Raw genomic sequence first — 23,469 nt, 5'->3', positions numbered from 1 at the left:
TGTTGAATACAAGTGAAAAGTTTACACATTTCTAAGCAAGTAAGGCAAATATTTTGGTAATACTGCATAAACGTTAACATGGTGATTATTTCTTCACTACAGAACCGTTTTATAGCAAATGTTAACTTCCCAAGGATGTTGCTCAACTCCAGGGAGAAAAATAGTCTACTGAGGGAAAAATATATGCCTTCTTTAACTAGCAAATTAAAGAGAAGTAATGAGCTAAAATTAAGAGAGGGTAAAATAAAGGTGGGATTCAGATCTTCCTAAGGAAATGTGTTCTTTCAGGCAGAAACAAACCAAGCAGAAAGATGAGTTCAGCTTGTACATGACTGTGAACATCTCCTGAAGTGGATGACTAATATCTTTCAGTATTTGAGCTACCCAGATATTTCTGCTCTGTGGACAATGCATTTCAAATGAAAGACTATAAATAAATCAAACAAGATTTGCTGTTTGGCTATATTTCCAAAAATGATGTAGTGTTTATTGCCTTACTTTTGTGGCCTGTTGAATTATGCTGTCCCATACTTGATTAGGCAGTAACATATACTTCTCTATCAAATGTTCTTGTACTGTCTGATCAGTCTGTGCGCCAATCATGTATCCAACTGCTTCATAGAAAGTGTGCACCTATAATTGAAGAAAAACATGCCAATATAAATAGCTAGTTATTTTAAGAATAAGTTTATTAAATACATTAGGCTAGAAGTGCAATTCAAAATTCCTTTTGTTCTTATAAATGCTTTTCTTCTAGATTATGATTAACTCTTTCACATTTAAAGATGAATGCAAGTCAATGCAAAGGTGGCCTTGTTCAGCATGCATTAATTAATGCAAAATCCTTATTACTGTAATGCTTTTAATGATGAAGCCATGGTGTCTACACAATCACATATAAATGAAGAGGAAGCATAAACCTATCACAAGCACCTCCCAAGGTGGTAAATTCTTCCTTCAGAGCACATTTACATAAGGACTACATTACAATATAACAAATGTACCAGTTATGTAGCTGGCTGGTTACAAAGACTATAGCAATATTTTGTGCAGAAGGGACTGGAAAGCAAACAAAACTTGCAGCATGCCTCTGCTTTGTACTATGAATAAATATCATACTTTCCAAAGATACTAGTAGAAAGCCAAAGCTGTCCTTCTGTGAATGAAAGGACTTCATAAAATTTAGGGTAACATACCTGTTGTGGCTGAAGATCACAAATTATCGTATTAATATTGTTCAGGATCTCATCAATGAATGGCATGACTTCTCCCACTTGGACTTGAACAAAATGCCTGCGGCATTTCTGAGCTATTTTTATAAAAGTATCACAAGCCATATCCTGGACACCATCATGGGTTTCTAAAGAGAGGGTAGGAACAAAATTGTAGATACAAGAACTTCGTTGTCAATTCTCAGTTTTGGGAATATCAAGTTTTTAGAAAGCTTTCCCCTTCATCTTAACTGCAGGTAAAACAAGTTTTTCTTTCTTTCTCCTTTTTCACATTTAAGTGATACACTAATAGGGTCTTATCAACTTCTGAAAATATACAGAAACTTACGTTTCCTAAAGTTATTTATGGTAAGATATTTATGTATCAAACTATTTGAAGATTTCAATGATAAGGCATACTTATTTACTAAAAACTAAATGAAATTTCAATGCAGTACCATGCATAAATTCAAAAAGCTTGTTGACGACAGTCTTCAGAAATTTCCAGTGGGCTCTCAAAAACCTTGGATATTGCCCCACTATATACATTATATTGGATGCAATAATAGCTTTATTATCTTTCCCTCGCTTTTGCTCGCAGAGTCCTAGAAGGTCCTATAAAAGAGGGGAAAAATACATTTGAATTCTGCAGTTGAGAAGTTCTATATTTAGTTATGATAAGTAGTATTAGCAGTCCTTCACAGACACATGCTCCTTTAGTTTTCAGAAATTCTGATTTATTAATTGAAGCTAAAGAAGGCACACAGGATTCAAATACTCTTTCAAACGTATGTAAGTTAGTGGGCATTTCTTTGTGGCAATGAATTTTCCAATTGAGCACAGCATGAAGGCAAACTTCTTGTTTGTTCTGTATTTTTTTATGACTATACCGCCAATAACAAAATCAAAAGAAGTCTCTCATTCAAGTTGCTGACTATTTGGAGTCTCTATCCTAATGGCAGCGTTACTAGATTGTTTGCATTTGAAAGAGTTCTAAATTCTCTCTCGACTACATTCAGAAAGTTTTACAGAGCTTCCATCACATTGCCATTATTCTTCTTTTCAACAAACAGCTGTTATTACCTTTGAGGCTGTTCCTATTTCTCAAGCTGACGGAAAGCACAGTGCAGCCTTAGACATCAAGCATGGGATCGAAGGCTGTTGGGAAGTTATAGCCCTATCCTCCTTAGAAAATCATGGCAAGGGGGAGACCAGACTGGCTCTTTCCTTAGCTTAAGAAAGAGGAGTTGCAGCAAGCTTTGCTTCTCCTTCTTACAGAATGCTATTCTTCAATTGCTCTGGGACAACAGAGCTGGAAAAAAAATCACTGTCTGGCACCATCTATAGGCTGTATGGAAGTTATGCTTTTTGGATTACAAAATACTATAAAGCCACCAGGGATACAAGTCTTCAAAATAAATTAGTGTTGCCCCTCCGTTTTCACAGACTTGGGATCCGTGTCCTTCGCTTATGTGTGAGCAGCAAATGGAACGGGACAAAATGGGGTGTGTGCCCATGGGTACCCGTGCCATTCAAGCCAATGGGCCTTGAATATTGGTGGTTTTTGATTTTGTGCAGGGGGGTCTGGAATGGATCACCCATGAAAACAGAGCAATGACTGTATTCCAATAATCTCTGTTTAAATATGCTGATTCAGAGTTCATTGGAGACACAGCAAAGAGGCAGACAGTAGTTGTGTATTACCTGTATGAAATCTCCATCCTTTCCAAAGCCTGGCCACAGATAAGCTTGTTACCCTCGGGCAACGATGTTCACTTATAAAAAAAAAATCTCCCACTATGTTGCTGCTGGAACAGCTGATTGCCATTCCCAAAGAAGTTACTAACATTTATTTATTGTGACATACCTTTATTACTGTAACAAGAAACCTCTTCTCGTCTTCTTCATGCATTGCTCCACTGATTGAGCCTATAGCCCAACAAAGAGTGTTTAGATTTTTCCAGGACCATTCAGTACCATTTACTTGATTGTGAAGCTTCTCCGTCATTATCCGTTCAGTATCTGCGTAATCCAGATGGGTAAGATAAACTGGAAGAAACAATTAATTTGAACAAATAACATCATAAATCGATCATATTATCATAAATCATAACTGAGAAGAATTTTTCTGAAGTCCATGTCTGATTCAATTTTATTTTACTCCGTATATATACCATACAAAGATAACAAGGAATACCATCACCCTTCGAGAATCATCCCATGCTACATTCTGAAGCAATAAAAATGTATCATACAGTAAGAATGGCGAGTTGTAGAATAACAAGTGGTCTGTCTCACAGAGATGCATTAGCCTGTGAGCTTTTAAATCACCTTTTAAAATTTTGTTTAGCAATACAGTAGTGTTTCTTTAGGCTTCTCATTTTTGAGATGATGGGATTTATCCATATCATAGTTCAAAACATCATTGGAGACTCCTTCAATTGTTATTTCTTCCATAGATTAATGCATGTTTATCTGTGTTTGCTGCATAAAAAGTGCCCACACAATTCACTATTTTGCCATTAATTATAATCAATTTACAGAATCAACTACACTCTTACCTCGGGTTACGAAAATAATCCGTTCCGCCGCCATTTTCGTAACCCGGAAGTCTTCGTAAGCCGAGAAAGCCATAGGCGCTAATGGAGGGAAGCCGCGATTTGGTGCGAAATAGCGCCGAAAAGCACCAAAAGGTTATTCGTAACCCGGAATAACCTTCGTAACCCGGAAATATTTTTTATTTTTTTTTTTTCGTAACCCGAAAAGTTCGTATCCCGGCGCGTTCGTAACCCGAGGTAAGAGTGTATAGTGCTAACTAAAATATGTTAACAGAGATGGAAATTCAACACGGAGAAATGTAAGGTACTGCACTGGATGGGAGACATCTGGCTGAATGAAACTCTGTGTGAAAGGGATCTACAAGTCCAAGTAGACCATAAGTTGAACATGAGTCAACAGTGTGATGTGGCAGCTAACAAGGCCAATGTGATTCTAGGCTGCATCAAAAGAAGTATAGTATCTAGATCAAGGGAAGTAAGAGTCCCACTCTGTTCTGCTTTGGTCAGGCCCCACCTGGAATATTGTGTCCAGTTCTGGGCACCACAATTCAAAAAGGACATTGAGAAACTGGAGTGTGTCCAAAGGAGGGTGACTAAAATGGTGAAGGGTCTGGAAACCATGCCCTATGAGGAAAGACTTAGGGAGCTGGGGATGTTTAGCCTGGAGAAGAGAAGGTTAAGAGGTGATAGTTCAAAATGCTGCAGCCAGATTGGTTGCCGGAACTTCTAGATCAGATCATATAACTCTGGTACTAAGATCTCTTCACTGGCTGCCTATTAGCTTCCGGGCTCAATACAAAGTGTTGGTCATTACCTTTAAAGCCCTACATGGCTTGGGTCCGTGTTACTTGAAGGAACGCCTCTCCCCATACAATCTGGCCCGCACTCTCAGAACTACAGGCAAATGCTTACTTGAACATCCTAAGACGAGACTGGCATCAACTCGCCAAAAAGCATTTTCATCTGTAGCTCCCACATACTGGAACAAGCTCCTGGAGGAGATAAGGCTGAGCTCTTCTTTAGATACCTTTAAGAAAGCCTTAAAGACCCATCTTTTCCGGTCTGCATATCCTTCTGACCCCTTGTAGAAATTATTCCCTGTTGAAGATGCTTTTATGACTGACAGATGTTATTAATGTCCATATATGTGATTTTAAGGAAGTTTGTTTAATTACATATGTGTTTGTGGTCTATTTATTTTGTAATTAACATAATGTGTAATTTTATTCGATGTATGTATATTTGATACTAGTGTGAACCACTTTGATCACTGCGGAAAAGCAGTATATAGTTTTTATTTATTATTATTATATATGCAAATATGATGATGATGATTATTATTATTATTATTATTATTATTGCCCTGTTTAAATATTTGAAGGGATGTCATGTTGAGGAGGGAGCGAGCTTGTTTCCTGCTGCTCCAGAGATTAGAACACGGAACAATGGATGCAAGCTGCAGGAAAAGAGATTCCAGCTCAACATTAGGAGTAACTTCCTGACACTAAGGGCTGTTCGACAGTGGAACAAACTCCCTTCAGAGTGTAGTGGAGTCTCCTTCTTTGGAGGTCTTTAAGCAGAGGCTGGATGGCCATCTGTTGGGGATGCTTTGATTTAGATTTCCTGCATGGCAGGGGGTTGGACTGGATGGCCCTAGCGGTCTCTTCCAACTCTATAATTCTATGGGAAACAAAACAATGGCCAACAGACTGGAAACGATCAATATACATCCCCATCCACAAAAATGGAGACTCAAAAGATTGCAGCAACTACAGAAACACAGCATTAATATCCCATGCAAGCAAAATTATGCTCAAAATTCTATGACAAGACTCCAACCATACATGGAGAGAGAAATCCCAGAGGTCCAAGTGGGGTTTAGGAAAGGAAGAGGCACTAGGTACCACATTGAAAACGTAAGATAGATAATAGAGCGAACCAGGGAATTCCAAAAGAAAATCAGCATGAGCTTTATAGACTACACTGTTCATGCCTGTAATGTGAGTGGCAAATGGATGAATTCTTCTGGTGATACACCAAGTCCAAAACTGAATAGTGATGTCTAGGAGGATACTGGAATAAGTTCCTCCTTGTTTGTTTATATACCAAACTATGGTAGTGTTGTCTGATATTACTTGGATTACCTTCACCTTCAGTAACTTCTGAAATGCTCTGACGGCTTTGAATACTGCCAACAGTTCTAAAGCTTTGTAGGATTACAAAATACTGTAAAGCCACAAGGGATACAAGTCTTCAAAATAAATTACTGTCACCCTCTATTTTCAAGGACTTGGGATCCCTGTCCTTTGCTTATGTGCAAACAGCAAATGGAACGGGACAAAATGGGGTGCGTGCCCATGGGACTGATGTGATGAGTCATCTCATGTCTGGACCACTGACTTCGGAATGTCATCTGTCCACAATGTGCTCCCCTCCCCATCCTGTCATCAATGCATCGGTGGTGACGACTCACAAAGGTTGTGATGGGTTAAATGGCATACCTGACTAAAAATTCCAAAAACAGGTCCACTATAACCAAGTGTGTTAGCCAGGGAGGTAAGACAAAATGAATGGACTGACAATCTCTCAGCAGATTGAGGTACTAGAGCGATCAATGTTGCACAGGCTGGAATCTGAGACATGACAGGTAAGTGACAGCTGTCATTGCAGCCATGAGGCCAGGAAGTTTGATTTTGACTGTAATATGACAGAATGAACCTTGCATCAAAAGACCTTGTTGAGTGGAAGAAATGCTCTGGCTGTTATGGAGTCCAACACTGCCAAAAGATGTTGATCCTTTTTGTTGGTGCTAAAATGGACTTCTTGGGGTTGATGTTGAGACTCAGATTGGAGAGAGTTTGGCAAATGTCTGTATAGTGTTCTTGTTTGCAGAAGGCCACCAAGAGCCAGTTGTTCAGGTAAAGGTAAATTTGCATCCCCCCTAAGTCCTAGATCATGACTGCCATGCACTTGTGAAGACTCACAGAAACGTAGAGATTCCAAACAGGAGGATTTTGTACTGAAACAGATCCAATATGGGCCATAGGCTCTCATCTTTCTTTGATATTGAGAAAATATTGAGAAAAATAGCCACTCTTGACTAGTCAGATTGGTATCTTTTCTATAGCACACTTTTCTGTGGTGCTGTTCCACCAGGTGAAATAATGGCAAAACAGTTCTGGGCCTTGTGATGGAAATGGCCCTAAAAGTTAGGTTGTGGTGGTGCCCAGAAAACCAAATCAAAAGCATGATTTGGAGGATCCAACAGGTTTTTGAAGTAGATGAAAGGTGCTGCTTCCCGAAGGAACATCATGTTGAAGAATCTTAGAATCGTAGAGTCAGAAGAGACTACAAGGGCCATCCAGTCCAACTTGCGTGACCTAGAAGACTTACACCTGAAGGGTGACAAAGCTGGTGCTTCCAAGAAGCGTGGAATCATCACTGATGTTAATGTTGCTGCTCATCAAACCCTATCTTCCACACTGTCATCCTGGCCCTGGAGAGGTGTTTTACAGAATCATCAGTTTTTTAATGGAAGAGACCTTCTCTATCAAATGGCAGCTCTTCAGTTCTGTGCCAGACATCTTTGGTTAAGGTGGAATGGAGCAGGCATATCTGTGCAGTTCAGCCACCCCAGACATGATGTTAGCCTCCCAATCAGCCAAATGTCAGGACAGTTGGATCTGTTATGCTGCCAAAGACAGTGCTTCCATTGTTCATCAGGTAAATAGGGGAAGAAAGATATCATCTTAGCTCACAGAAAATGTTGGTACCCAGACATGAAGGCCTGCATGTTTGCTACTGATGGAAAGGGCAGCTGATGAATAAAAACGTCAACCAAATATGTCCAGGTGCCCACCTTCTGATCAGGAGGGGCAGAGTGGGACTTCTTTTCACATTTTGTTTGTGACACCTCAACAACAATTGGCTGATTGTGAAGGAGAAGGATGTATAAACACACAGTCAGCCCCATCTGTCAGAGATGCTTCAATTGTGTATTCCTGTATGGCGGGGGGTTTGCCTTGATAGCCTTTGATGTCTTTTCCAACTCTATGATTCTATGTTCCTCCTTAGCTTGTAGAGATGTTCCAAGAATATTGAAGCAGGGGGTAAGGAAGAAGGCTGGGTCTAAGACTGCTTAACTACCTCCTAGACAGCTGATAACAGAGGAATGGTGGCTGGTGTGGAAGTCCAACTGTGAACAATTTGAAAGACTGAGTCCTGAGACAGTGCTGGCGGAGTGGTGTTATCAAGCCTTAGCCATGGTGAAAATGATGTCTGCAAATAACTTTACATCCATGAAGGGTGTAGCTGGATGCCTCTAAAACCACTCATGGTGATGAACTCAAAGGTGATTGAGTTAGGATCATAGGTTGAGTCTGAAGTACTCTTCTTGGTGTGCTGATGTAGCAGACTGGACTAATATGAGATGTAGCTGACTAGTTGTTGGGACAGCACTGACAGGCTGCAATAGGACTAAAGAGGGCAAATGAAAAAAAAGGAAAACTACTGTGTTTCTAATTCAGTTGTAATGCTTGAAACTGGAAAAAGTCCCCTTTCAACTAGGGCATGGATGATAGCTATAAAGATTTGATTCAGCGTTATTATTTTCAACTGTGGCAAAGGCCTACTTAGTCACCTTGTGATGAATAACTAGGTTAGCAGATGGTCCAAGTACATAGTTCAAAAAGTTGCCATAACTGATCTTACATCATCTCTGCTTAACATGGATTATGATACAGCTTTAAAATTGGTTAAACAAAGACTCTGGGATATTGCTTTTTGCAATCATAAGGATCATTCCCTCTCTTCATGCTCACCTAGTGCTTTGAATATCTATTATATGGGATCTTTTCTTCAGGCAGACTATATAAAGAACTTGACTATTCCTAATTACCCCGTATTATTTATTAAGGCCTGGTAATGCTTTCCCTTCAGAATTGCTTTATGGTAGGTATGCTGGGCTACCCCAATCTTTCTATAAATCTTTGACTAGATTTTCTCTCAGCTTTTCCAGATGTTTTGGGAAAAGCCAGTCAATTGATAGTTGTGGTCCATTCTTTACTCCTATTTGTTTTGTTGGGGTCATGTGCCCTAGCCAGATCAAATCATTTGTTTCCTTCTCCTTCACCTGTTTTAGGCTATTCTGTATCCAGGTAAAAGTCTATTATGATTTGCTCTGCTGTCTGCTTAACTCCATTCATTTAGGTTTCCAAGTCTTAGAATATTTATTGTTGAAATAAATCTCCTACATATAAAATATCTCCAGGTTTTGCTGGAGCTAAGCTTTCAGACATATGCCAATGTTAGCTGCCTAGCCATGTTTCCCCTACATGCAGTGGAAAGGAGAAGCCAGGCATAGTCAGACACACATTCTAGACTTTAGGAGAGCGGATTTCATGAAACTTAGAGAAGTATTGAGGGTGATCCCGTGGTCAGAAATACTAAAAGGGAAGGGAGTTCAGGATGGATGGGAGTTTCTCAAAAGGGAGATACTGAAGGCACAAACAGTTCCAGTGAGAAAGAAAAAATGGGAGGTGTCTCAAGAAAGCAGGATGGATGACTAAGGAACTTTCAACTGAGCTAAGTTTGAAACGGAACATGTATAAGAAATGGAAAAAGGGGGAAATCACAAAAAAGGTATTCAAAGAAATAGCAGGCATTTGTAGGAGTAAAGTCAGAAAAGCTAAAGCGCAGAATGAACTCAGGCTTGCTAGAGAGGTTAAAAAGAATAAAAAGGGCTTTTTTGGATACGTCTGCAGCAAAAGGAAGAAGAAGGAAATGGTAGGCATGGAGAAGATGGCAAAATGCTAACAGAAGACAGAGAAAAGGCAGAATTACTCAACGCCTTCTTTGCCTCAGTCTTCTCAGAAAAGGAAAAGGGCGCTCAACCTGAGGATAATGGAGCAGAGGACAGAATAGGGGAGATTCAGCACAGAATAAGTAAAGAGATAGTACAGGAATATCTTGTTAATCTAAATTAATTTAAATCTCCAGGACCAGATGAACTACATCCAAGGGTATTAAAAGAACTGGCAAAAGTAATATCAGAGCCATTGGCAATAATCTTTGAGACCTCCTAGAGAACAGGAGAAGTCCCAGCAGACTGGAGGAGGGCAAACGTTGTCCCCATCTTCAAAAACGGGAAAAAAGAGGATCCCAACAATGATCATCCAGTTAGTCTGACATCAATACCCGGAAAGATTCTGGAGCAGATAATTAAACAGAGAGTCTGTGAACATCTAGAAATCAATGCCATAATCACAAAAAGTCAACATGGGTTTCAGAGAAACAAGTCATGCCAGACAAATCTGATCTCTTTCTTTGATAAAATTACCAGCTTGGTAGATGAAGAGAATGCTGTGGATATAGTATATCTTGATTTCAGTAAGGCCTTTGACAAGGTTTCCCATGACATTCTTGCAAACAAGCTTGTAAAATGTGGGTTATACAAGGTAACTATTACATGGATTTGTAATTGGTTGACTGGCCGAACCCAAAGGGTGCTCAACAATGGCTCCTTTTCATCCTGGAGAGAAGTGACCAGTGGGGTCCCACAGGGCTCTGTCCTGCGGCCAGTGTTATTCAACATCTTTATCAATGACTTGGATGACAGAATTGGGGGCAAACTCATCACATTTGAAGATGACACCAAATTAGGAGGAATAGCTAATACCCAGGAGGACAGGATCAAATTTCAAAATGACCTGAATAGACTAGAAAGCTGGGCCAAAGCTAAAGCTAACAAAATTAAATTCAACATGGAGAAACGTAAGGTACTGCACTTAGGGCAGAAAAATGAAATGCAGAGATATACCCTATTGTCCAGTGTATAAGGCGACTTCTCATACGCCAGTTTCTGACCCCAGAGACAGGTGAATGGTGTAGCCACCTCTCTGTCTCTGGGGTCCTTGAGGTTCCTTTACCAGAAGGCACCACGGCCAGGCTCTCTGTCGCCACCATTGCTCCTGCAAAAGGTGGCGGAGAAGCGGCTCCAGAGCCGATCAGGCCGAGGGAAACAAGGAAAGAGCCATCCCCTTCTTCCTCGCCCTCGGGATACTCTGTTAGAAGTCCGCTGCGGAAGCTGCTTGAGAAGCGGAGTATCCTGGGAGGTGGTGGCGGCGACAAGGGCAAAGAAGAAGGGTATGGCTCTTTCCTTGTTTCCCTCGGCCTGATCGGTTCCGGAGCCGCTTCCCTGCCGCCTTTTGCAGCAGCAATGATGGCGACAGAGAGCCCGGCCGCAGTACCAGGCCTCCACAGAGGCCTCCCTCCAAGCCAGCGTGAGACCACATTACTTTGGCCCATAGGAGGCCAGGGACGCTGCTGGCCTGCAACTTGGGGGTTGTCTTATATGCCAGAAAATACGGTAGGATGGGTGACATCTGGCTGAATGAGACTACGTGTGAAAGGGATCTGGGAGTTCAAGCAGACCACAAATTGAACATGAGTGAACAGTGTGATGCGGCAGCTAAAAAGGCCAATGCAATTTTAGGCTGCATCAATAAAAGTATAGTGTCTAGATCAAGAGAAGTAATAATGCCACTATATTCTGCTTTGGTCAGGCCCCACCTGGAATATTGGGCACCACAATTTAAAAAGGATGTTGAGAAACTGGAGTGTGTCCAAAGGAGGGCGATTAAAATGGTGAAGGGTCTGGAAACCATGCCCTATGAGGAACGACTTAGAGAGCTGGGGATGTTTAGCCTGGAGAAAAGAAGGTTAAGAGGTGATATGATAGCCCTGTTTAAATATTTAAAGGGATTTCATACTGAGGAGGGAGCAAGCTTGTTTTCTGCTGCTCCAGAGAACAGGACCCGGAGCAATGGATGCAAGCTGCAGGAAAAGAGATTCCACCTCAACATTAGGAGGAACTTCCTGACAGTAAAAGCTGTTTGACAGTGGAACACACTCCCTTGGAGTGTAGTGGAATCTCCCTCCTTGGAGGTTTTTAAACAGAGGCTGGATGGCCATATGTCAGGGATGCTTTGATTGAGAGTTCCTGCATGGCAGGGGGTTGGACTGGATGGCCCTTGTAGTCTCTTCCTTGCGGTCTCTACGATTCTATGATTTTCTGCACAGGTGCATGAAGAAATCTGAGGATTTCTAGGTCCCTGTTTGGTTTGGTATGGTACAGGCATTTATATTTCACTTTTTTCAAGATGAGATTGGCCAATGAAACAGGCACATTCATAACCCCTAGTAAAGACTGCAAACAGAACCTGCAACTGAAACTTCAGCTCTAAAAGCATGGTAGAGCCATAGGTTGCTTCTGCCTTAGGTTCCCCCCACCCATGCAAGAATGGAGGGTGGCTATTATGCAAATATAAAGTAACTTACCTAGTGTTTCCCTCATGTTCTTGTACAAATTGATAGAGTCTGTATCTTTCATGAATTCTCGGACAACTTCTCCCTGGTCATTTTCCACAACAAGCACTTCCTCTGGTTTTGCCATGCGGCTAACCATCAACAATCGGACCTATTTTTAAGCAAAATACACCACACTCAAGCAGGAACACACAAAAGGATTTTCAAGCAGAGTATTTCTGAATGTCCTTGTATCACTGCTTAGTAATAGGACTGGGTGCCCTTGCCATGAAACATACAGATAAATATAGCATGAGACTACAGTGGGGCCTCGCTATCAAGTGAATTTATAGAGTATTAATGCTAGTTTTATCATGCAAGCAATATAAATGTATCTGAGATTCTTTCACAATGCTAGTGATCAAATTCCTAAGAGAACTGGGCCAAAAATTACTGGTTGAACAAATACACTTATATAGAATATTGAAATTCATTTTAACAAATTTGGAAATCACAATTATGGGCAGGATTAGAAGTACAAAAGGTCTTCCTTTACCTTAGACAGAACAGGCAGATAAAGTTGTCTCCTGGGTGGAACATCAAAATGCTGAGTTCCTGAAAGTAATGGAGATGCAGATGTCGAAAATGGACTCTCTCTGTATAATTCAGCAGCAAGATGATTCCAGTACTCGAGACAAATCTTAAAGATTTCAGTTTCTTCAACTTCAGACACCAACAGCATATAATGAAGAGCCTACAGTAAATTTATACAGGAGCTTAATCACTGAAATAAATTTGAAAGGGCTGAGAACCAATAGATAATAACGTGCTTAAAGCACATCTAAAACTGGTAGTTTTACTCGATCTGATCAGTTTTTGATGGAGCCAATTCATGATTAGGGTGACAATCTTCTCTGGATAAGAATAGCAAGTTCAATATCCCTAGAACTAAGAAAACAATAAACACACTACTGTATTATCATTTTGTCAACAGCAATCAGTGCTAGAAAAAGAGCAGAACATGTACAGGGCAAGTATGACTGACTAGTTGGGGCATGTTACTATTTCACAGAGTAGAGGGCTACATGCCTAGCTGGCTACTCAACTGTCTTGGTGTATCATCTTCGCAGCATTGCCTGTGTAATGTCTTATTTGCAATGCACAAAAGGAACAATGATTAAGTCTGGGCCAGTCATCCAGTTGACAAAAGAATTATTATTTGAGACATAGATTTATCAGGTCTATTACATGAAATAGTCAATTCTCAGAGTTCACAACTTACTTTTCTGTAAAATCTATGAGTCAGGGAATAATGATATAAAATGCATACAAATACTAAAGTAAGATGGGGCTAGCTCACACATTCAATATCGACGGGATAGTATAGTTGCAATATTTGTGGCATCAGAGGGGTTTTTCAGATTTGTCCTAAAAATGCAGCAGCTGAAACAAAACCCACCCATTATGAACTTACTTCCATTAATGTCTCTCTCAGATTTAAACGTTTCTCTATAAGCTGGCCATGTTCTTTTAGAAAGGTACAGAGAAACAAGCTGAGATTCTGAATGAAGTTCTGCTCATCATCTTTTCCATTGGAGTATGCAAGTCGAATGTTGGTGTTCAATGGAAGCATCTAAGAACAAAAGGGCCTCAAATCATCATCTAGATTAGAACATGAATCCTAAATAATACCAGCAGTATCTTCTCCAGTTTTTGAGTATTTGCCATTATGACCATTGACCACAAAAAAATAAAACTGTTTTATGGTATTAATCTATCCTCAGAGCTACAGTAAAATTCTTAGCCACATTTGCTTTCCAGTATCTTTTTCTCAGAGTTTTATTGAAATTAAGGACTGGGTAAGGGTGAATAGACTGAGGCTTAATCCAGATAAAACAGAAGTGCTGTTGGTCAAAAGGAAAACCAACCTGAGATTGGGATTGCAGTTTATTCTGGTTGGAGTTGCTATCCCTCTGAAAGATCAGGGTTGTAGTTTGGGGGGGCTCTTGGACCCAGCACTACTCTTGGAAAGCCAGGTTGCTGCAGTGTTCAGGAATAACGTCAGCCAGCTTCTGCTGGTGTACCATCAGTGCTCTTTCTTGAGGAGGCAGATCTGGCCACAGTAGTTCATGCCTTAGTTACCTCTTGATTAGACTACTGTGAGAGGCTGCCCTTGAGAAGTATTTGGAAGATGCAGCTAGTGCAAAATCCAGCAGCCAGGCTAGTTTCAGATGTGTGTTTTAAAAACCATATAACACCATCCCTGCAAAAACGACACTGATTTTCAATTTGCTTACGAGATCAATTCAAGGTGCTGGTGTTGACCTACAAAACCCTAAACGACTTTGGCCTGCCTTTTCCCATTTGAGTATCCTAACACCTCTTGAGGTTGCTGGGTACATGTAACAGAACTTTCTCTGTAGCAGTGCCTCTAAAGATGTTAGGCTGGCCCCATCTCTCTAAACTTCTTGTGGGCAGCCAAAACAGTGCTGTGCTGTGCTGCATGGTATTCAATTATTGAAATTGCTGTTTTAGCTGTTTCAAACCTGACTTCTAGGATTATTTTAAGACTGCTTTAAAGAGTTTTTTAAAAGAATACTTTAATGTATTTTAAAAATGTTTTCATCTTTATATTGTTTTAATTGGTTTTTATTTGTTCATTGCCCTTTGGGTTGGGTGACGATACAAAAATTCTTCAGATAAAGAAATAAAAAAAACTGGAGTTCTGCATTACAATTAGGGAAAACTCAAAGCAAGTAAGTTAAAAAAATCCCAGGCATGCAAAACACCAGTATTACAACTACCATAGCACTACAAAGCAGTACCATTTAAAATCCTTCCCCCTGCTCAAAAAAACACTAATATAATAGCAAAAAAATAAATCACAACTACATTTAGGCAGTTACCCTAATATAAAGGTTCAATTACATACTTTGGCTTGCTTTTCTCTAGACTGTAGCCATAAATAGTTCCACTGAGATCAATGGGATTTCAGCCCACATGCAAGTCCTACCAATTTCTGTGGAACTTGGCATACTATCCACAGACACATGCTTAAACATCTGAAATGCAGCGAAGTTACATACAAGATGAGAATACTAGGACATCATACGGTTCATATTCTTTAAGCAACAAGCAAGCAGAATAAAGTATGATCTCTTGCTTGCACCTGAAAATCTGAAATCCAATGAAAGATGGTAACAGAAAATTCTGCATTACACTCCCACAATGGAGGAGGGGAGGGGGCTGCACTCTCAAGCAAATGGGGGTCAGAAGTCCACTGTTCAAAACATTTATATTGAATTTCAGCCCAAAGCTAAGTTTGTCTTGGTCATGGAGACTGTTCTAACCAGCCAGTTCATAGCTCTCTGCTAGCACTGCCATTTTGCACAGCTTTTAAGAAGACTTGCTGTTTGACTGAGTTGACCCATTATTTCATTTCCTGTACTTTATTTAAGGAGAACAGCATGCCTTCTTCCTCTGCTGCCTGGACGCTGGCACACCTGAGCTGAATCAACTAGTTTATATTAAAAATCACAAGCTACTCTAATCTAGTTTGGAGGGTTAATAAAAAACCTTGTGAAAAACTGCTTTAGAAAATACACTAGTAGCTTGTTCAGTGAGGGAACTGAAACTTGATATCCATTTGTAAATCAGAAGGCTCAACACTGTACCAATTCAAAGTTACCTGTTTCAGCTGCATCATGGTCAAGGTAAAGAGCGTGACGAACTGTTCCTCATACTGACTTACACTGACACCAGCAATTTCTGTGAGGCACTTCAAGGAGACATTTCGGAACATAGGGACATTTAAAAACTATACAGGGAGAAAAAGAGTTAGTTACATTATAATCTCTACTTAACTGCAGCCAAAATCTCAGGTTTCTTCTCAGCAGGTTACTTAGTTTAGAGCAAATACTCACTTTATATATTAGTGTGCTGATTAGCTTGGTCTCAAAAATATAGCCCAGTGGAATCCAGTTGAGGAATCGAAGCAAGGTTTCTAATGTGGCATGAACCAGTGGAGCATTCTGAGAGTTTTCCTGTTAACCAAACTAGATGTAAGCACTCTGACATTTACAATTAAGTGAAAAGTTTATAAATAAGATTATACTGTGAACAAACTCACCATCACAAACTGACACAACTGAAATATCTGTGAGAACTCATTGCACATGCTAGAAGGAAAAAATAAAAGGGAAATTCAGTCTCTACCATATGTACCTCATGCAACTGCTAATACTCCTTCCTGTATTGTTCAAGGAGGGTTGTAAAACTCATGACCAACAAGATGCATTTGCCTCTGCTGCTGAATTCAACAACACATTTTCATTTAAGAACAGGGATTTTGGGAAGCCAACACCATCTTTCTCAGGGAGAACTGTGGTCTCACGCCTTCTTTTTAAAGAAAACCTTACCATTTTTGCTAGCACAGATGCAGCCCCCAATGTGCCCGGGAGACAACAGCCCATACCTGCTCAAAAGGCATTTTAGAGTAGTTCAAACCAATAACAACTAATTACTAAGTAGTAATTCAAACAAAAGCAGGAACATGTAACATGTACAGCTTCACTGAACTAAAGCTAGGCAAATGTATGCAACACAAAAATTAGTGATTAGAACAGAGAAGCACAACAGCTTATGAGAAAGTCACTTGCCTGTCCTTCAAGTGTTTGGCTTTCACTTGGGTTATCTGCCCACTGGAAAAGTCAAAAACCTCTTCACTTAGCAGCTTTAAGATTACCATGTTATTCTGGCAAAGGCTCTCACTTGTCCTGCTAGCCCCCACTATGTCACTGATGAATGTTGGCCAGTGTTTTGGCCATTCTTGTTTTAGTATCTGCAAAGCATGAAAACCACAACATTAGCTTTTGTAAGACTCAACTATTACAGTATTTTTAAAGGCCAGGGATTTAATTTACCTGAACAAGAATCATGTTTAACTTCCCAATGTATACCTTCTCTTTCTGGAAGGAAAAAGGAAGAGTGTTACACCTTATTTTATCACAAAGGAGCCCACTTTATCATTCCCTTAAAAAAAAAAAAAAAAAAAAAACCACAACCAAACCAAAAAAACCCACACAACTCACTCACTTCAACACATGCTGGATCAGATGAAGTCTTGATAATTAAGCCAACTACATATTTTTTGATACCTAGAAAAGATTAAAAATTGTTACTTATAAACACTATCAATTGCTGAATAAAGACAGCAATTGTGACAATTTTCAATTATTAACAAGACAAACATTAAACATCATCACCCAATGTATACCTGCAAAACTAAATGGAACTTTCCAAAAACTCAAGACTGCCTCATTATGTAGCTCACAGAAATATTTGTTACACATGTAGGGTAATAAGTCCAAGAAGGAGCCACCATGGGTCCCTCTCATAAGAAGAAAGGAAGGATAAAATTGAATAAATTGACCTCCTCTGAATGTTCACTCTCCAGTTGGAAATTGTTGTTTTTAATGGTATTTTAAGGTGGGAGGGAGATAGGAATTGGATTTTATATGTTTTCCTATGGTTTTACTTGTGGTTTGTTGTGTTTCATTTTTATTGTTCTTATGTTTGTTGTTACCTGCCTTGATCTAATACAGGGAGAGGCGGGATACAAATAAATAAATAAATAAATAAATAAATAATAATAATAATAAATGAATAAGCATACCCAAGGCAAAAATAATGCTGAAATTCTCCAGGGTATTAGGTTACTTTCCAGCTAACACAATTTAGGATTGGAGAACAGAGTAAGCACAAACTGCAGCTTACACTTCTCTTGCACTTGGTCGACTTGCACAATAGGTCCACTGAGATAAAAGGCAGATTCTTCTTTTGCACTGTATCATCATTCGACTGGTATGTCATAACTGACCCTTGGCTTGGAGAAACACTACCCTATGACCACCGAGTTTCACTTAGATATTTTATGCTTTCCAGACACATGCACTCCTAAAGTTATGAATCATTATAATATTTTACCAAGCATAATTCAGACTCCCCTCCCCCCGCATTTCATATAAATATATTTTGATCTGCCTCATTCACTAGCTCTGGGTGAGAGAAAATTCTGGCTGCTTACTTATCTAAGAAATCCATTGGGTTTTTTTTTTTTTTTGCCTTTGCATTTTGTATATATTTAAAGAAATGAGAACAAGCATTTTCATCTCATTCATTACTCAAACCCAGGTACTAACACAGTCACAACAGTTTCACAGGTTAGTGACCACAGAACTTTTCAAGCCATTTTCCATCTTGGCCCTTGGGATCTGGAACACCCTCTCCGAGGAGCTCCGCACCGCCACCTCCCTGGATCTTTTAAGAAAGAGACTGAAGACCTTTTTGTTTCATCAAACCTTCCCTGATGTTCCGTGATATGTGTGGCCTCCCCTATATGATTAACATCTTCGAGTATATTGCTGGCTTGGTTTAATGTTGATTTTATGTATACTGTGCACTGTTTTCTAAGTTTTAATTATCTATTGCAATTTTTATCTTGTATTGTATCGTTATTGCAATTGTTGTACACCGCTATGATCGAATGGAATTTATAATCAGGGTAGGAATCTTTTAAAATATTTAGGAGTCTAGATTTATTTTTTTAAATGCAGCTCCCATAATTCCACAGTACCACACTATTTACTGCCTATGCTGGCAGAGCCCATGAGCAAACCCCTCTTCTCTTCACCTTGTTGTACAATTTAGCAACCTGGTCTTCGGACAGAAAATGAACCCATGAAGCATCCAATAGAGAATGTGGTGTAATAGTGGACTTATTGAGTTCCCTGACACAGACTTTATAAGTACATGACAAAGAGGTATAATTTCAAAATGTCCTAAACCTACATGGCTGTATTATAAAATAGCTTGGAACCAACTAGGGGGGAACCAACCCAAGATTTAATCCTAAATCATGGCAAGAACTAGTCTGAGATATCACAATTTTTCAACTGACCAGAAACAATGTAAATATAAAACATGTGAATGTAAAAATGCCATGCAAGTCCAATATAGTCACATTTTATTTCAAGAGTAAATTTCTCAAGAATGAGAGAATTAGTAAAAGGGAACTAGAAAGACAATGTCATTCAACTTAGTCAAATCTCTTCCGAATGTTGGGGATAGTGGTGGTTATACAAAACCACAACAGACAGAATGCAACTGTCAGGCCAAGAACCACCAAGAGTATGAGGTCCAGCACAACTAGCAAGCCGTGTCAAGAAAAATATTAAACAAAAGAAGCTTTTGTTCAGAAAATGGAAGTCTCATCCACGAGATGAACAAAAAGGAAAACACCCCTACACAAAAGAAATACAAACTGAAAAAGGGATGCAAAACGAGATTTTGAGGAATGCCCCACCATTATTTGCATCATGACTATCAAGTAATTGAACTATATATTGAAAGCAGGAAACTGAGCAAGAAGGGCAGTTTGCTGGATTGAACAGGAATTAAAGAGGGTTAAGTCCATGCCAGGGAAGGTGAATGACTTCATGTCTGTTTTTTGAAAATGTAGGCAGATATGCATGTCTGAATTGATATTATCAAAACAAAGGTTTGAGGAACAGAGGCAAACGATGACAGGAGATCAAGACCTAAAATATGCAGAACAATCACAGGTCCAGATGGTACTGATCAGAGGACTGTCAAATCTCCTTGAAATATAGAGGTTCTCCTGGTCAACTGTAAGGTTGATAATTTAATCAGGACTTCTCCTGTGCTGGATGGGCCCTGAAATCTCAGGTCTGCAGCTTGGGTTTTGTCCTGGACTCAACTCTGAACTTGGATGTCCAGATTTCAGCAGTAACCAGTGCGTTTCTACAGCAATAATTAGTGCATCAGCTGCACCTGTTCCTTGAGATGTGGTCAGATTTGACTACGGTGACACATGCCCTGACTGTATCCCATCTGGATTACTCTATTGCATTCTACATGGGGCTGCCTTTGGAAACTGTTTGCAAATCTTCAGCAGGTTCAAGATGCTGCAGCCAGAGTGCTGACTAGGGTTAGTTATAGGAAGCATGTAACTCCCTTGTTAAAAGAGCTTCATTGGCTACCGATTTGTTTCCAGGCAAAATTCAAGTGCTGGTCATGACCTATAAAGTCTTATACAGCTTGGGTCCACACTAACTGAAAGGTCTTAAATAAAAAAACCTAATTAAAAAAAACATACTTCTATCCTTATAACTAGATTTCATCTGCTACATTCTCATTGTCATTTTTAATTACAAACTGAAAGGGAACTATATTTATCTGAATTTTGACCATCTTTGATGAATGAGTTCAAATCTGCAGAATAAGATGAACTGAATCCCAGAGTACTGAATGAACCTCCTGACATACTCGCAGAACCACTTGCCATCATTTTTGACAAATCTTGGATAACTAGTGAGGTGCCTGAGGACTGGAGATGGGCAAACATTGTCCCTCTTCAAAAAGGCAAAAAGGTGGGAGGATCCAGGAAACTACAGTCCAGTCATCAATGCCAGCAAAAATGTAATGGATTACACAATAGTTTCTTTGCAAGTATCTTCATGACATAGCAGTGGTTAGTCTAAGCCAGCATAGGTCTGTCCACAACAAATACTGCTAAACTAACATTATATTTTTTAAAAATGAGGTCATTAGTTTAGTAGATCAGGGGAATGGGTGAATTTATTTGGATTTCAACAAATTATTTGATAAGGTTTCCCGTGATATTTTGATTAGGAAATGGTCTAAATGTTTAATAGATGGAAACACTCTCAGATGGTTTCCATTAATTGTTTGGAAAAACGTACTCAAAGAGTTGTCATTGGTGGCTGTGCTTCAAAGCGGAAGAAGGTCTCAAGTGCAGTACCTAGAGCAGACTCTCTTTCATATTTTTATCAATTATTTACATCAAGGGATGAAGGGAATCTTTATCAAATTTAAAGATGAATGCAAAACTGGGAGGGGTAGTTAACACACTGAAGGATAGGAACAGAATTCAAAAGGACTGCAATAAATTAGAAAACTGAGCTGAAATTAATAAAATGAAATTCAACAGAGACAAATGCAAAATTCTACATCTAGGTGACAAAAATAAAATGCACAGGTATAGGATGGTGACACTTGATTCAACAGTACTACATGAGAAAAGGACTTTAGGATTACAGTTGATCATTAATTGAACATGAGCCAGTAGTAGATACAGCAAGAAAGGAAAATGCCATTTTAGCCTGTATTAATAGAAACATAGGCTCTTTACAGACTGCCGAAATACGGTGGTCTGCCGGCGCTGCTCTTTGCTGCGCGAGGGAGTCGCTGCATGCAAACCGCGCAACTCCCTCGCGCAGCAAAAAAGGAGCTCCAAAATGGAGCTCCTTCTTGCGGCGCGGCTATGACGCCGCGAAGCGCCGCTGGCGCACTCGCAGCGTCCTAGCCGCCATGACACGTGCAGAAGCACAGCGTCTGCTATGTAAAAATGGTGGCGGCCGTCTGGAATGGCCGCCGTCATTTTTTACGCACTCTGCGCGTACTTTAATGGCGGTGTATAACCCGCCATATTTTCCAAGCTGACAGAAGTAACAGTGCCGCTATATTCGGCATTGGTCAGGCCTCATTTGCATTACTGCATTCAGTTCTGGGCACCTCATTTTAGGAAGGAAGGTTATACACAAGTTGAGGTAGATTCAGAGAAGGGCAATGAGAATGAAAAGAGACATGGAGAACAAAACTTATGAGGAATAGTTGAATGAGCTGAATATGGTCAACTTGGTGAAGAGAAGACCGAGGGATGACATGATCACACCCCCAGAATGTTCTTCCAAATGTTGTGGTGGAGTCTCTTTTCCTGGCTATCATGTCTTCTCAATGAAACCAATTGCCTAGAGAGGTCACCTTCTCTAGATGTATTAAAAAAGAGGCTGTGCAGCTACCTGTTGGGATGCTCTAGCTTGAGATCCTCCATTGAGCAAGGGGTTGGATCCAATGGCCCATAAGGATCCTTCCAACTCTCTGTTTCTACATGAGAATACATGCAAGTGATCATATCTGAGCACAAATGCACAATTAATTTCTTTTATAAGGCTAGAAATGTAAGATTTTGCTGTTTGTAATCAAGTTAGTTTTAACAACTTTGTATAGGAGAGCTGCTAGAAATTTAGTGGATTGTTAATTATTAAATCCACTTCCACAGGAAAGTGATACCCACCAACATGCATGTTGTTAAAAGCTGATTAGATATATTCATGGAGTATAAGGCTATCATATAAGGCTATCAATAGCTACTAGACATGGCCGTGCAGCCTCTAGTGCCAGAGTCCTTATACTAGTTATTAGAGAAAATAAGATGAGAAGGTGCTATAGTTCTCATGGCATGCTCCTGGTCTTTTAAGATGCATCAAGTTGGCCACCGTGGGAACAAAAAACTGGATTAAAGAGACCTTTAAATTGATCTAACAGGACTCTTTTTTGTTCTTTCCCTTCTTATTTTCCCTACAACCATCTTTTGTCATGTTCCATAGTTCATAACGTTCCTCCTCACCTGTTTTTCTCCTCATTCATCTCCATTCATATACTCCACCTTCCTTTCCTAACTATCACAACAGCAGTGTTTCATCAATATAACAGCAGTTAGCAAGCAGAAACACAAGCAACAAAATGTTAATGAACACATTCTTTACTGTAGGGCCCCAAACATCCCAATGTGGAAACAAGACACTGATAAAGAGATCTACAGTGAGCCCACGCCATACCCGCGTTCGCTATAGGCAGCTTCCAGCTTACGCAGAAGCCACTGGGCGAGTGGGAGAGCGGTGCACATACACGGCCATGCAGCATGCACGAGCCCCATTATATCTAACATAACATGGTTTTTGCCTTATGTGGGGGGAGGGTGGTGGTGGTCTGGAACGGACCCCCGCGTAAGGCAAGGGCAAACTGTATATTTACAGAATATGTACCCTCTCATGCTGTACTACAATTGTTACTTGTCAGTGTGTTTATTATTATTATTATACTTTATATAGTGCTGTAGATTTACATAGCGCTGTACATACAAACAATAAAATTGACAAAAATGAAACCTGCCAATGACGTACATTCTACAAAAAACATATAAAACAATAGATAATAATATAAGATAGAATGAGATAAAAAAAAACACCAAATATCAAATGTTTGCCTTCAAAGAAGTATCTCTAAGCATTACACAGTGAAAGTATTATATTTATAGGCCCTTTTGTCAGTTTTTAAATTCTGCCACGATCCTACTTGAACACATACATAAGTATACACTTAGCAAACTTCCAGACCTGTTTATAAGTAGACTGCAGCTTTAATAGCAATAGCATTTACATTACAGCTTATCAGTAAACTTAGCACTCTAAGCAGTTTACAATTGTCCCCAACAAGCAGGGCACTGATTTCAC

At 39.8% G+C, this 23,469-nt stretch overlaps 1 protein-coding gene across 2 annotated transcripts in view; it reads right to left on the bottom strand.

Annotated features, from left to right (window-relative positions):
• Positions 1–23,469, bottom strand: part of XPO1 (exportin 1) — a 50,720-nt gene that overhangs the window by 5,501 nt on the left and 21,750 nt on the right. For both annotated transcript variants that reach the window (XM_089528820.1, XM_089528819.1), the window contains exons 5-17: positions 17,168–17,229; positions 16,996–17,040; positions 16,732–16,913; positions 16,203–16,251; positions 15,997–16,116; positions 15,762–15,890; positions 13,548–13,706; positions 12,630–12,827; positions 12,107–12,245; positions 3,079–3,260; positions 1,670–1,826; positions 1,197–1,360; positions 499–633 (exon numbers count right to left, since the gene is read on the bottom strand). In XM_089528820.1, the coding sequence (XP_089384946.1) occupies positions 499–633; positions 1,197–1,360; positions 1,670–1,826; positions 3,079–3,260; positions 12,107–12,245; positions 12,630–12,827; positions 13,548–13,706; positions 15,762–15,890; positions 15,997–16,116; positions 16,203–16,251; positions 16,732–16,913; positions 16,996–17,040; positions 17,168–17,229 (1,721 nt within the window). The remainder of the gene's footprint in view (positions 1–498; positions 634–1,196; positions 1,361–1,669; positions 1,827–3,078; positions 3,261–12,106; positions 12,246–12,629; positions 12,828–13,547; positions 13,707–15,761; positions 15,891–15,996; positions 16,117–16,202; positions 16,252–16,731; positions 16,914–16,995; positions 17,041–17,167; positions 17,230–23,469) is intronic.

The sequence above is a fragment of the Sceloporus occidentalis genome, unplaced genomic scaffold (genome assembly GCF_023333645.1).
Source record: "Sceloporus occidentalis isolate IW3139 unplaced genomic scaffold, rSceOcc1.0.p SCAF_6, whole genome shotgun sequence".
Lineage (NCBI taxonomy): Eukaryota > Metazoa > Chordata > Lepidosauria > Squamata > Phrynosomatidae > Sceloporus > Sceloporus occidentalis.
This window is presented reverse-complemented; position numbering and strand designations above follow the sequence as displayed.